Source organism: Cardiocondyla obscurior, linkage group LG25 (assembly GCF_019399895.1).
Source record: "Cardiocondyla obscurior isolate alpha-2009 linkage group LG25, Cobs3.1, whole genome shotgun sequence".
Lineage (NCBI taxonomy): Eukaryota > Metazoa > Arthropoda > Insecta > Hymenoptera > Formicidae > Cardiocondyla > Cardiocondyla obscurior.
Window position 1 is genome coordinate 1,372,704 of NC_091888.1, and position 13,046 is coordinate 1,385,749.

Genomic DNA, 13,046 nt, shown 5'->3' on the forward strand with positions numbered 1-13,046 from the left:
CATTATTCTACACGGATAGTAATTATCTGCTTTGAACAATAACCGACGCATAAACAATTAGTTAATTGGAATAATAACACGTAGCATACATTATACGTGCAGATTAATTCCAATTAGCTTTGTAATCACATAAATAATATCGCGGACAGGTTCGTTTTTTTTAACTGTTTTAACTGTATAAATAATACAACGCGCGATAGGCCTACCGTCCATTATTCGGTGATATTAATTTTACAAGTCTAATAATTAAATTATACAAAGACGGTATTATAACATAATGAGGTTGGTAATACCAGAAATTGTAATAGAGAGAAAAAGGTTCGCGACGATACGTGCAGGTGGTGTAGAAACATCAATAAGTAGAGCGCGGTAGATCACACAATAAGGTTTCCCCGAGCAAGTGCAGTTCGCAAGTTCTAAGTGTCATAAATTGCTACGTCTCCTAGTCTCTGGCCACTTCTGTATAACTGAAAAACGAGCGGTGCAAGTCGAGAACAAACTTATTGCCGGTGGTGGCCGCCAAAATGAGTTCCGGGACGCTTAACATTCTGGTTGTGTTACCGGTAGGACTCAATATTAGAACCGCACGAAACAGGCTATGAGAAATCGCGGGATTGGATCATGCCTTGCATGCGGAAAAAGGCGGAAACCTAGATCGCCCTTTTGTCGCGCGACCGCCAAACAATATGTGCCGGTATGCGGGGACGCGATATTTCTTTTGTCGCAGAAATTTGCTTTGAAATACGATTCAGCGAGGAAATAAAAATTTTTATAAAATCACAGTTAATAATTTACCTTGTACACGGCGACCACTTCGACCACGGTGACCATTCTCCCCAGCCAACATTCTGAAACACAAAAAAAGAAATACGGATATTAATTGCTAAATTATTAAATTATTTTTTTTATGTCAGTTATACAGTTAAGACTACTACTGTAAAAACCTCTTTCTATCTATCGAAGACTAATAACCCGTCTTAGTCATTAGTACACTCATTTTCATACGACCTTAATTATTTCGATCTATATTTAAAATAATTTTTCTTTAATGGCGTTTTGTCCAGACGTTATCTTTTAACGCGCTGGTGCCATTGCCCCTTTTCCCCGTTACAAGCCTCTGTCCCCTATTGTTAGACTTTTATTTTGCTCGTAAATATGTCATCCTAGCCGACTACTAACAGTAATCGGCGTCTATAATGGTTTCCTCTCTGCAACATAAAACGCGCTTCAGACTTTGTGACGCCTATGCACATCGATCGCTTCATTCCGACCGGTAGATTCGCGCGCGTATAAACGTGATAAAAATTTGACCGGTCGTTGGAATTCTCGGCACGTCATCTTGTCTGGGCCAAACAGATTTCAAAAAATTCACTTTTGCCATGTAGCCCAAAGACCGTCGTGGCGAGCTCGCACACATTCTGGTGTTACATGATAAGTAATCTACGCGTGCGTTGTATAAAAAATTATACCGACAAAATGCAAAGATATAACGAGGTCTGAGTTTATCGATATATGTTGCTGAATAGATATTTTGTTCGATTATCCTTAAATAAACTTCCTGCCTCTAACTTTTCGCCAAAACGCTTCGTAAATACCCGAGTGGAAATTTATCTAGCTAATCTGATTTTGCAGCTAGTGGTTAGATCGCACAGATTAAATATTTCTTAACTAGTGACCGTCTTCAAAAAATTAAGTTGTCATTTAAAAAAGAAAAAAAAACAAAATCTGTCTAGTATCGGTATTCTGGTCACTGTCTATCGCGGACCATGTATCTGAATAGAATCTAAATGTTTTTTCGCCGCGTACTTGTTTACTGTTTTTGGTCTGACCTTACGCAACGCTCGCTCGACTGTCGAATTCGCTGGGCAAACCGGCCGTCCGCCGCCTGCGCGTCCTCCACCTTGCGAACTTGAAACGCGAAGACTGCCGGCCGATGAAAACACACGCACGTACTAACATTACCGCGACGGTCGACTGCCGAATTCGCCGGGCGAACCGGTTCTTACCGTCCGCCGCCCGCGCGTCCTCCACCTTGCAAATTTCGAGCGCAAGGTGCCGGCCAGATAGCAATACACGCACGTACTAAACTATCGCGACGGTCGGCGAACCCGGGATAGGTCAGGACGCGCAGCAAACTTAGCACGCGGCGGAAAACTTATAGATATCTAGCTTTTCTAGCTCGTTATTAGGTAGAAATAATTATTTATTACCTAGTACGTTTTGAGTGTTACATTTTTGGCTCAGTGGTGGCCAGTTTTGCTAGACAGCCACGAGATGAATCACGAGTTGGCCAGCTAATTACTATGTAACGGTGGGAATCAATTTCCACTCGGATACTTTCCGCCTAAAGATTATTAATATTAATTTCAGAAATTAATTCACGTTAGCCGATGACTTCGTTCATCGAATACACAACTAATTTTTATACGGTGCTTCACTGTCTGTGTGGTACCAGCTTGACTTTCGGTAAAAATTTTTTTTTTTTTTTTTTTTTTTTTTATCTTGAACGTAGAAGAAGCAAGAGTAAGTAACGCGCGTGAAGCCCGAGATATATGTACAATGCCCCAGTCGATATAAAAAGTAGAAGGATATATACGGATAAATTTTTCAACAAATTTTTAATTTAATTTTTAATTAGAAATTAAATGCTTAAAAAAATCATATAATTTTAAATTTTCAAAGTAAACTGATGGCATAAATCGAATATTTAGCGCTTTGGTGCAGGATAAACGACTGTATTAATATGTAAATTTATCTAATTCACATTTCTCACACTTTTTCCTCATTCGAGGCGGTTAACATCCTCACGTACGAGACGTCCCCGAGCGAGCTAAAAATTTTCAAATTTATTGAGGACTATATCAACCGCGGGTCGTTAACATATTCTCTCTCGAAATAACGTGTGATACGAGGGAGAATATTTCTTTCGATCGATCCCGCCTCAATTTGCGCTCATTCCTTACGTAAAGTCTCCGATAATGAGTCGCTGTATCGGCTTTTTACCGAGAAAATGGATAACGATGGTGGGAGCAATTAATCCTTTTTATCCCGAGAACTCCACTTCCTTTTCCTTCTTCCTGTCAGTTTTTGTTACGCTATCACACACACGGAGAGAACGAGAGAGCATTTCGATGTGTTACGTTAACAGTTACCGGCGCTCTTCATGAACTGTGCCGTGTGAAATTTATTTTCGCGATGCTTCTTTCTATTTCATCCGTTTGCCCTTCTTTTACTATCCCTTTCGTTGCGCTCACCGTTCACGATTCTTAACGTAAAGAAAAAAAAAAAAAAAAACAAAACAAAAAAGAAGAAAAAACACGTTGTTGAAAGAGTGTGGAGAAAAGTAAAGTGATGGATAAGAGTAAGACTAGCGGAAGAACGGAAAGCAAAGGGCAGAATGTAGATAAGAAGAGAAAAAGAAGGGAAACAGACGGCAGGTCAGAAGGAAATGTGGATTCGTTTCGATGGAAAAGGGACAGAAAGCTTTTAACGTGATTCTGCTCGGTTGTTTTATTCGGAATTCCGCACAATGAATAATGTCTCGGCGAATCGAACGAGCTGCGATCGTCGTAGGAAATTATTGACGCATCGATCTCGCGGGATTTGGTCCAGCGCCTAGCCACCCCCGCTCGCACGCTGTACGAGTCACTTTCAAAATTCAGACCACCATCCGTTATCCAGTTTATCTCCGATGGCTCGCAGACACAGATACTTTTTATCTGCGATCAAATAGTCGCGCTCCTATGATCGGACCACGGCAAACTAGCAACGATCTCGTAAAAGAGCAGCAAAAGACTGGAGGGTAACTGAATTTAAAATACGATACGAATGATACCGATACGGGTGCTCGTCTTAAAAGGGTGTCTGCGACGCGGTGTTCCGGTCGGCGCCGCTGCAGCTTGGATGTCATCGCCACTTGACAACGCGTCGATGCGCGTACTTATTTCCCTTGTCATTCTGATTTTCTCGAATACAAATACCGGTGGACGTTAGATATTTTGAAAGTTTTATTTTACTTTTACCATCTACGCGAGACATTTTGCATTAAATCTATTCTTTCGAGTCTTTTAACTGCACGGAGCGTACGCACGCCGCGGAAAATGCATTCTTCGGAAAGACATATTTCAACAATGCAACTCGATGCATTGTTAAATAGCAAGGTACTAATAATGAACGAGGAGAAGACGGAATGCACTCGATTCTAAAATAATCATGGAACGGCGAGCCTTCGGAGAATGTGCTGCAGTCTAATAAATATACTCCGAGCTGCTTGAAATATTTTTGTTCTATATTTAATCTCCCCGATGGTGAAACTCGCTAATAGAAGTTTTCGCAAGCGGGCAATGAAAGTAGCGATAAGGAACGTGGTACGTACACATATTTTATTAAACGATGCGTCAATTATTAGATGCCGTCGCGGGTTGTAATGAGTCCTATTAGGGCTGAATTTAAATGAGAATTTAAATGGCCGTTTCTGATTCGCATGTTCTCGCATCATCTGGAATTGCGATCTCTCGCAAATTGGCATCGCGGAAGGGGAGGGTAACAGTGATAGCCCGATAGGCGATCTCTCATTCCGCAATGCGGGCTTTCGCCGTGTCCTATATAGGCACGGTACTGGCCCAGTCGCGCTGTACCACTCTAATTTGGCACTTTTATACTCCCCAGGGAGAGTTGATCGTCGGTAGGATAAATCTCGCCCAGAGACCAGGCTTTTATATACGGTCACGTCCACAAAGGACGTCCTTTCCATAATTCCATCGGTGCCGGTGGTGATTACAGACGCAGCAAAATATGTAAATTGAGCGTGAAAGCGAGCGATAGCCGCGAATGCGAAATGAATGCGACGATGAAAATGTTAATATCCATTGTACGATTCTTAATGCGACGGCAAAGTAATAGCGATACTGACTAAATAAAATTAAGAGAAACGGTATATCGTATATTAAGCCAGATCGTCAAGTGAATTATACTCTTGATATATATTTTAAAACTTTGCGTAATATTATTAATTACTGTCCTTTCAGTCCGAATTAATATACTTAAGTATTTTATATTTTTTATTTCTAATCGTCGAGGTAATAAATTGGACCTGGAATCGTAAGTGTAACGCAGCCTCGGCACCTTTTCTTGTTGTACAAAAATATTACGCCGGACTATGTAAACGCGTTTGTAGCATATGTAGAAAAGAAAATAAAAAAAAAAATTAAAAAAACGAGACCAATGTGACGAAGGAGAACGAACGAGGGAGAAAGGAGAAAGAGCCGGGGAATGAAGAATCGGTAAAGGGAGAAGGAAAGGAGAGATGCTAGAAAGTAACAGGCTCACTATTCCCAATTCCCATCCAATCCAAAATCAATCTTAGTTCGTACTCTTAGACGAGCTCGGAGTGAGATTCTAAAGGGATCGGTGAGAAGAGGATAAAGGGGGTAGTCGGAAGGAAAGGGGTGGACCGATCACTTTTAAGCAGCGTTGTGCAAGTTTGCATTATTCAAACTCTATCGTCGAACTAGGCAGCCCTGCGAGCACCCTCCAAGGAACACCCTTCTGTCTTTCCCCCAATCCCGACCCTTCGTTTCCACGATTCAGTTTCTTGGTCGGCGTTTCATCCATTATCGTCCCGATAATCCTTTCTGCCTTCGCGCCCTGATTTTTTTTTCCTTGACCTCAGCTATACCGGTCCAACCGTTGCTTTTGACGTTAATGTCTCACATCTCGTTTCATCTTTACTCAAACCGTAATCCCGACGGTCTATGTAATTTCTTGTTAATTAACGAAATTTTGTATTAATTAAAAAAAAAAAAAAATAGCACGTATAATAATTTTGATTTCATGTATTCTTATGTAATTATTAAAAATTTTTCGTGTGTAAACTTCTTCGATTGTTTCTTTGACTCATTTATTTGCTTTTCTAGTCATTTCTCAATAGCGTCTGAATTTATGCTGTCGCTAAAGTCAATATCTACCGTCAATATTCGTAGAATCCTTGGTAAAAGGGAACGCTTTTAAAGAGCGAGTCAAACGAGATATTCACGGATTTCGGTTTGGCGCATTTGATTTTCTCAAGGTACACCCTTCGATGTCGGTCACCTTTCACCAAGCGCGCACGCTCGCGTAACTCGCGCATCGACAGTTTTCTCGGCGCGCGTTTCTACACCTCTTCGCTCTGACGGGGGCCTCTTGATTTTCTCAATTTCGGACGCTATGCAAACACCCCCGGAAACAACCGTAAACAGCCGTAAACTCCCAGCTGCAATGTGCTGGAACACCGTTTTCCGTGCCCGTAATCCTCGCGCGTACCTGCGATCCAGTCTCTTAATTTCACTCGCCCTGAGCGCAACGCAAACAAGACCGCGTGTACAAACTCGCTCATACGCGTGTGTGCAAGAGCATCGTATAATGAATGCCTCGGCGCTTTTCGTGCCCATCATTTTAAGGGAAGGCGTTGGAGTGCACCGAGCTCTTCTGCGCAATGACGATGTATGACGGTCGCTTGTGACGTTACGCTGTAGCGACAGCGTTTAAGCACGTACTCTTATTTGATGCAATTTTAAGACGCTGCAGCAGTCTAAAAACTTGACTTTAGCAATTTAAGCTTATATTAAAAAAAGAAAAAAAAATTTATTTTACTTATTAAATGTTTCATCGCTCAAAATCTTCCGATATCACGATTTAATGCAATCGTGTCGAATAATCATATTGAGAGAAAAAAAAAAAATTATTTAATATTTATTTATTTGATACGTCGATGCAATAAACGAAAGAGTGTTATCAGTTACGTGACAGCAGATTAGATTGCAAATATATTTCTCATTATATTACGTCATATGTATGACAGCAAGTGTCGTTTTCGAAATGCGGATCCGTTTTCGAGATAAACCGATTCGCGCGTGTACATCATCCGAAAGCTATTTTCAAAGCGGAGTGTTTATGACGACAAATTATGATATACGAAGCTGCCAGCGGATTTTGTCCTTTATATGTTAACGCCGACGAGAGCCCGTGAAACGTCGCAGTCAAAAAAAAAGAGAAAAAAAAAGAAAAAAAAAGAAGACAAATGATATTAAAAGGGCCGCGTAATAGGCTTAAAAAGACTGATGTCTTAAGTGGGATAAGAAGCAACTCGTCGAAATAAATCTCGCGGTATTTTATTTCAGGGCTGAGCGAAAGTACCGTATCTCGAAATGAGATGTTTCGCGATATCAGCATAATATACCACAAAGACGTTAATGAATTTCTACTTGCACAATAAATTGCGGCGAGAGATAACAATTTCATCTTTTCGAAGAATAGCAGCATAGACGCTTGAAAAAAATTTATCCAAATCGTAAAAACTTAAAAATATCACTCTTAGCAATTTTCTGATAAGTAAATCGAAAATTATTACAATTTATTAACGTCGTAAATTACGTCACCGCGATTTGCAGAAAATTAGAATATCTTTCGCACCTTAATAATTCCAGCTAACCGCAGCGAGTGCCGATAATATTGTCGGCTGTCTTCTTTCTCATGGGCAACACGGGACAATTGGAGAATGCAGACTCGATGATCGGACTTTTAAGCAGATTCCTCACTTCTCGCCTGCATTATTCAGTCGTCTCCCTATCGCCTTCAACGGTGCTTTCGTTCCCGTCACAGTCCCAAGATTCCATTCTCGCGTGCAGGTGTCAATTTGTTTTCTCTCTCGCTCTCCTCCCTCATTCTCTTGCTCCGTTTGAGCCTTTTTTTCTCCCCCTCCCCCACCCCCTGTCACACCTCTTTGCCTAAACCGGATCTCCAAAACGTTTCACCCAAGTGCCGAGGGGGGTAAAACATTAGACTCCCAAATTATCGAAAGCAACAACGAGGGACAGTTTCTCCGCGTTTCACCGTCGCGTCGGTCGCCCTCCACCCTCCCACCTTTGTCACCCTTTGCATTCGAAACCCTACCTGCCGAAACCCCTATCCTCATTGTTAATGGAAGCCTCGGGAACCACTTCAACCTCAGATACGCATCTTAGAGAAGTATTTTCACGGCGCGTCACCAGGCGTTCTCAATAATCGTCTTTCCCCGTTGTTTTCAAAAAGATTTCGATTAAGAATGGCACTTACTTAATACCACGTCGATGTCAAATAAGATTATCTTCAGTTGCCTGTCCATTTCGAGAAATAACGGGCCCGGCTACGAATTAAGTTATCGATATCGCGGATTATTTTTTCCCATTTTATTAAGACGATAATCGTATTACGTATGATCATATTACGTTTATCATAAAGTTTAAAAATGGTTTCTTTTATTTATAAGAAATATTTTTCTTTTAAAATTTATATATTCTGTTTTACCTCTCTTTCTCTCTCTCTTTCTTTTTTTCTTTTTTTATTTTATTTAGATACAGAATAGATTTTATAATTAATGTCACGTATTGAGTAAGAAAGCACAGTCACAAAGTTTAATAACTCTGATGACAGAGCTTATAAAATATATATATACGTAACTGTGTTTAAAATAGTCTTTATGCAGACCACAAATATTAGTAAAACCGATAACGTGAGAATATACAGTGGCACATAGTACAGCGTTAATTCTATTTATGGGTGTACCGCATGAATGCTTTCGCGAGCCACCATACATCTAAAACAGAAGTGAGAATTCTCTCCTAAACATTAACGTCTCAACAGATTTACTATCTTAGCATTCTGAAATTTATGGCCGACTCGTAATTAACTTAAATTAAACGTAAGTTGGCGACAGAAAAAAGGAGGAACGAGCCAATAATTCACGTCGCGGAATTCGCTGAATTCGGGACCCCGAGAATTTGAATTTTTATCCTGCGGCAAAATATAAAAAAATAAAAAAATAAAAAAATGAAAAAAAAAGGAAAGGTATTCGACGATCGCCCACGCGAAAAATTAATTAATCCGAGCGATTGAATGTCGCTGTTATCTGTGACGCTCGTTACTCGCAATTACGGAAGCATTACACGGTTGCGGCGCTCGCAACGATAGCTTTCGATGCGGACGAAATCGCCGGTCATTCGACAACCGATAAAATCAGTATGTAACGACTATTGTAAGTCTAGCATGCCGCACCGTTTCGCGTATCGCCCTTCGCGAAATCATTTTCCGCCGGTCTGCCGTAAAATACAAATTTTTATTCGCCGTAACGGAGCGTTACGGAACGCGGGTGGCTCGTTCGAGTGTACGTTAAATACAGAATGATTCCCCGGCGAATCGCTTTATGAGGCGATAAAACCGAAAGGGAGATCGTTGCGCTCGCGAGTCAGGACTTCTAATATCCTCCGATAACGGGGAGCGGGAGAGAAGAGAGAGAGAAAGAGAGAAAGAGAGAGAGGAATTATTCCATATATTTATGATTATTCGCGGTCGCCCGCGTTTTTGTTCTATCCGCGATCTCGCTTCAGGTTTTATTAACTTTGTCGTCCGATAATCTGCCCAGATTAAAGAATTAACAACGTTACGGGAGAGAGAAATCGTAAAAGTCAACGCAGCCACGGAAATAACTTCTGAAATTGAATTCAAGTAGGAAAACATCCGCCCTGTTGGTCATAAATTGCCGAGACACGCTTGTGATATTCAAGAATTTTAATTTAATTGCTTCTTCCTTTAATTTTTCATGACTATTACGATTCTTGAGTATAAAGTTCGTCTATTACATTACCGTTACACTTACGAAACCTGGTATGTGTCGATAATCAAATAAGCGATAGAATTATTTAATTTAATTTGCGTTTGCATAATCAATAACTATTTAACTGCGCAAAGAGATTGGGTATATATGTAATTAACGTAAATTTTTTCTATTTAATCTAACAATAAGATCCTATTTCATTTAGCACAAATGTTCGAAGATAAATTTAGAGATATAAAAAAAAAAAACAAAAAAACTTAACGTTCTCCAGTTTTAATGTATTGTAATATTAATAATTAATACTCTACAGATCGAGTACGTATTCAATTGTAAATAGCAAAAACTTTCAGATTTAATAAAAAATAAAATAAAAAAAAATTATAACCGCAATTTTTTTACATAAAACCTAATCAGGTGTACATATATATGTATATATTTTAATGTTACATATGATATAGCATATTTATCTGTGTAGTGTGCCATAAAAATCTTACATTGCAAAATTGGTGGTACTTCAATAGTCGATATTCGTGACGCGGTGCTTCGCGCAAAGTGCAATCACCGTTTCAATACATTTTTCCCGTCGTTACCGGGATTATTAAAATGGCTAAGCGAGTTTGCCCGTGATAAATATCAAAACGTCCACCGCGTCAGGTAAAAACGCAGATTTAATTTCCCGGAAATTCATTAGCGCGGTCCAAACGTAGCATAATGAACTTTTCTATTCCCGGGTGTCCTAGATTCCGCCCGCTCATGCAGAGAGAGAGCCCGCTCTCGTAACTCTCGACGAAAAGAAACGTGCATAATGTAAGCAGGGAACATCAAATATTTATTTTTAAGTGGAATCTAAGTGGAGTGAAATATAATCGTTAATATTTTACAAATCGGGAGAATCGATCAAATATAACGTCTCGGATATATTTGCACGTGCTAATTATAAAACTTAAGCGATTCAATATTAACTCTAACTTTTCGAGGTGGAATATTCGTGGTTAAATATGTATATTATGTAACTTGAATTTTTTTTAATGAAGCAGAAAAAACCATGTGCGCTCTGTTTTTATATAAAATCTCAATTCGTATGCATCATTATATTTGGGGATATTAATTAATTATAATTTTTTTATGATAATTACAATTGAGTGGTTCACGATCGACGGCGTGTTGCCAGTTCACTTACTTTGTATCTTCCGGTTAGGTTGGAGCAGGTTATTTTCCGTCCTTCCGTCCTTCCGTCCTTCCTTCCCTCCTTCCCTCCTTCCCTCCTTCCTCCCGTGGTAGTATTCTGGATTATCCTGACGTCTTGTAGCACTTTAAATCACACGATACTATATTACACTGCTCTGCTTTTTATTTTATAATCACTGTCACTAATCACTATCACTCGAGAGACGAACGACCGAAAGAATGACGGGGGATTATTGCGGCGATTTTATACGATTAAAATTAAGAAGCGCGACGAACGATCATACGTTGTATAAATCTCCACTCTCGATATTCGTAGCGTTGCTTTCTTTCGCCAGGTTTTCCTTCGGGTCGTCTTCGATCTCGACACGAGAGACTGGTGCCGACGTAAAGCGAGATCACCTTTGACCTTTCTCCGACTAATTCTCACCGGCGGAATAAATGATAACGAGAAGTTGCACCGAGCGGCGAATGAGACAGACCGCGACGAAATATTCCCCGCGCACTTGATCTTCAAGTTCCTTAAAAATCACTTATTTAAAACGGGACGATAACCTCGGCGCCGCGACGAAGAAGATGGGCGACGTGCAGATCTCACGTCTTGGTAATGGCGATCGCCGGAACCCACTGAATGGCGCTGAAGGAGATGGCAAGTGAAGCGAGTCAGGAAATGCTGGACGCGACGCCCTTCACGCCGAACGCTCCGTGCGCTCCGCTTGACGACATAACCTGTCCTTTCCGACGCACTTTTTCGAAGCACGAAACGAAGCACAGAACGAAGTGGGATAGCACACGAGCGCAGAAAATGATCGTTCGCACCCGTGTCGACGACGTCGACATGTACTTGTATGCGAAAACGTCCTATTCGCGACCGAAAATACGCGTAATTGCGGAGCGATTAGATACACGTCTTCGCGCCCGAGCCTCTGCAAGCAGACTAAGATGGCCGTTAGAGATTTCGGCTCTTGGAGGAAAAGAGAGAACCGCGTGTGAGGAAGTGAGACAGTCGATAGACTCGATCGTCACTGTCGCTGTCCTTCTCGCGCAAAATTCTCGGAAGCGCCGAGCTCGGCGCCGAGTTGATCTGTTTACGTTTTTTTTAATGCGCTCGGCGAGCTCGAGGCGTCTTTAAAACAGAACATTTTTTCGTGACTCTAAAATCAATCGTTGCTTTCGAGCTCGCAGTAATATTAACAACTGACGTTTACTCTCTCATGTCATTACTCTTGAAAGCGCTTTACATCTTTTCGATGCTGATTAATTTTTTACCCCTTTTTAATTAAAATCTTGCGTTCTAATAATCGAGTGGCCAAATATTATTTTCGCGTGCCGCTGCAATTTTCGTATCAACTGCAACAACGTTTGCTCGAAACGATGAAAGGAAAAAGAATAATAGCGAAATGGCTAATTTAACTTGTCCATATCCGCGGATCCTTGTTCGCGGATGTGAGAGAAAAAAAAAAAAAAAAAAGGGAAAAAAAAAGAAAGAGAAAAAAAAAAACTCTGGATTCCACTTCGAGTTAATTTGTGAACGAAACTCGCGAATCAATACGAAGCTATGAAATCCGCGGTGGCGGCGACGGACGGGATCCGGGAGGGGTGCGTCGGGGCCGGAAATCGCGTCCGGAGCCATCGCCGGCGGCAGCACGGAGGTTATTAGACGTCAGTCACACCTCCCTCAAAATTGCAAAAGTTTTATAAGACACAACGATCCTCGCGCGATTACGTCCCGCGCGACTTATGGCTAGGGCTTTGTTATTGCGCGAGCGGCTATATTGCGCTGTACGAAACAAAGTACTCCGATTTCTAACTCGGTACGAACGACTTGGGATACCGGCTCACGATGATCTAGTTAATTAAGGAATCACAGGACGTAACGAACCGATGGAAATTAAATTTTCCGTTGTTACTTCGATAAATAATTGGTTAAGAAATAACGCTAAAAGTGATTTTTCAGTTTAAAACGTACAATACATACTGTAAGCTGATTTCATTGTATTTGAAAAATTGGGACGCATGCCGAGTAAAGTTCATGCAGCTTAAGATAAATTATTGAATAACGTTCGCGATAAGGTAATAATTATAAATTGGCCGAGTACGTAATATACTACTTTATCGTAACGAAAGAGAATGATAATTTTATTTAGCATAAAACCTGAAAAAGAGTTGGATTAGAGAGTAAGCTTTGCATCAAAATGTACATTCAGCACATTTTTTTTTTTATATTTTTTCG

General features: G+C 40.6%; 1 protein-coding gene across 3 annotated transcripts in view; it reads right to left on the reverse strand.

The window, feature by feature from the left end:
* Nolo (no long nerve cord) overlaps positions 1 to 13,046 on the reverse strand; it is a 140,981-nt gene that overhangs the window by 46,906 nt on the left and 81,029 nt on the right. For all 3 annotated transcript variants that reach the window (XM_070672405.1, XM_070672406.1, XM_070672404.1), the window contains exon 3: positions 796 to 848. In XM_070672405.1, the coding sequence (XP_070528506.1) occupies positions 796 to 848 (53 nt within the window). The remainder of the gene's footprint in view (positions 1 to 795; positions 849 to 13,046) is intronic.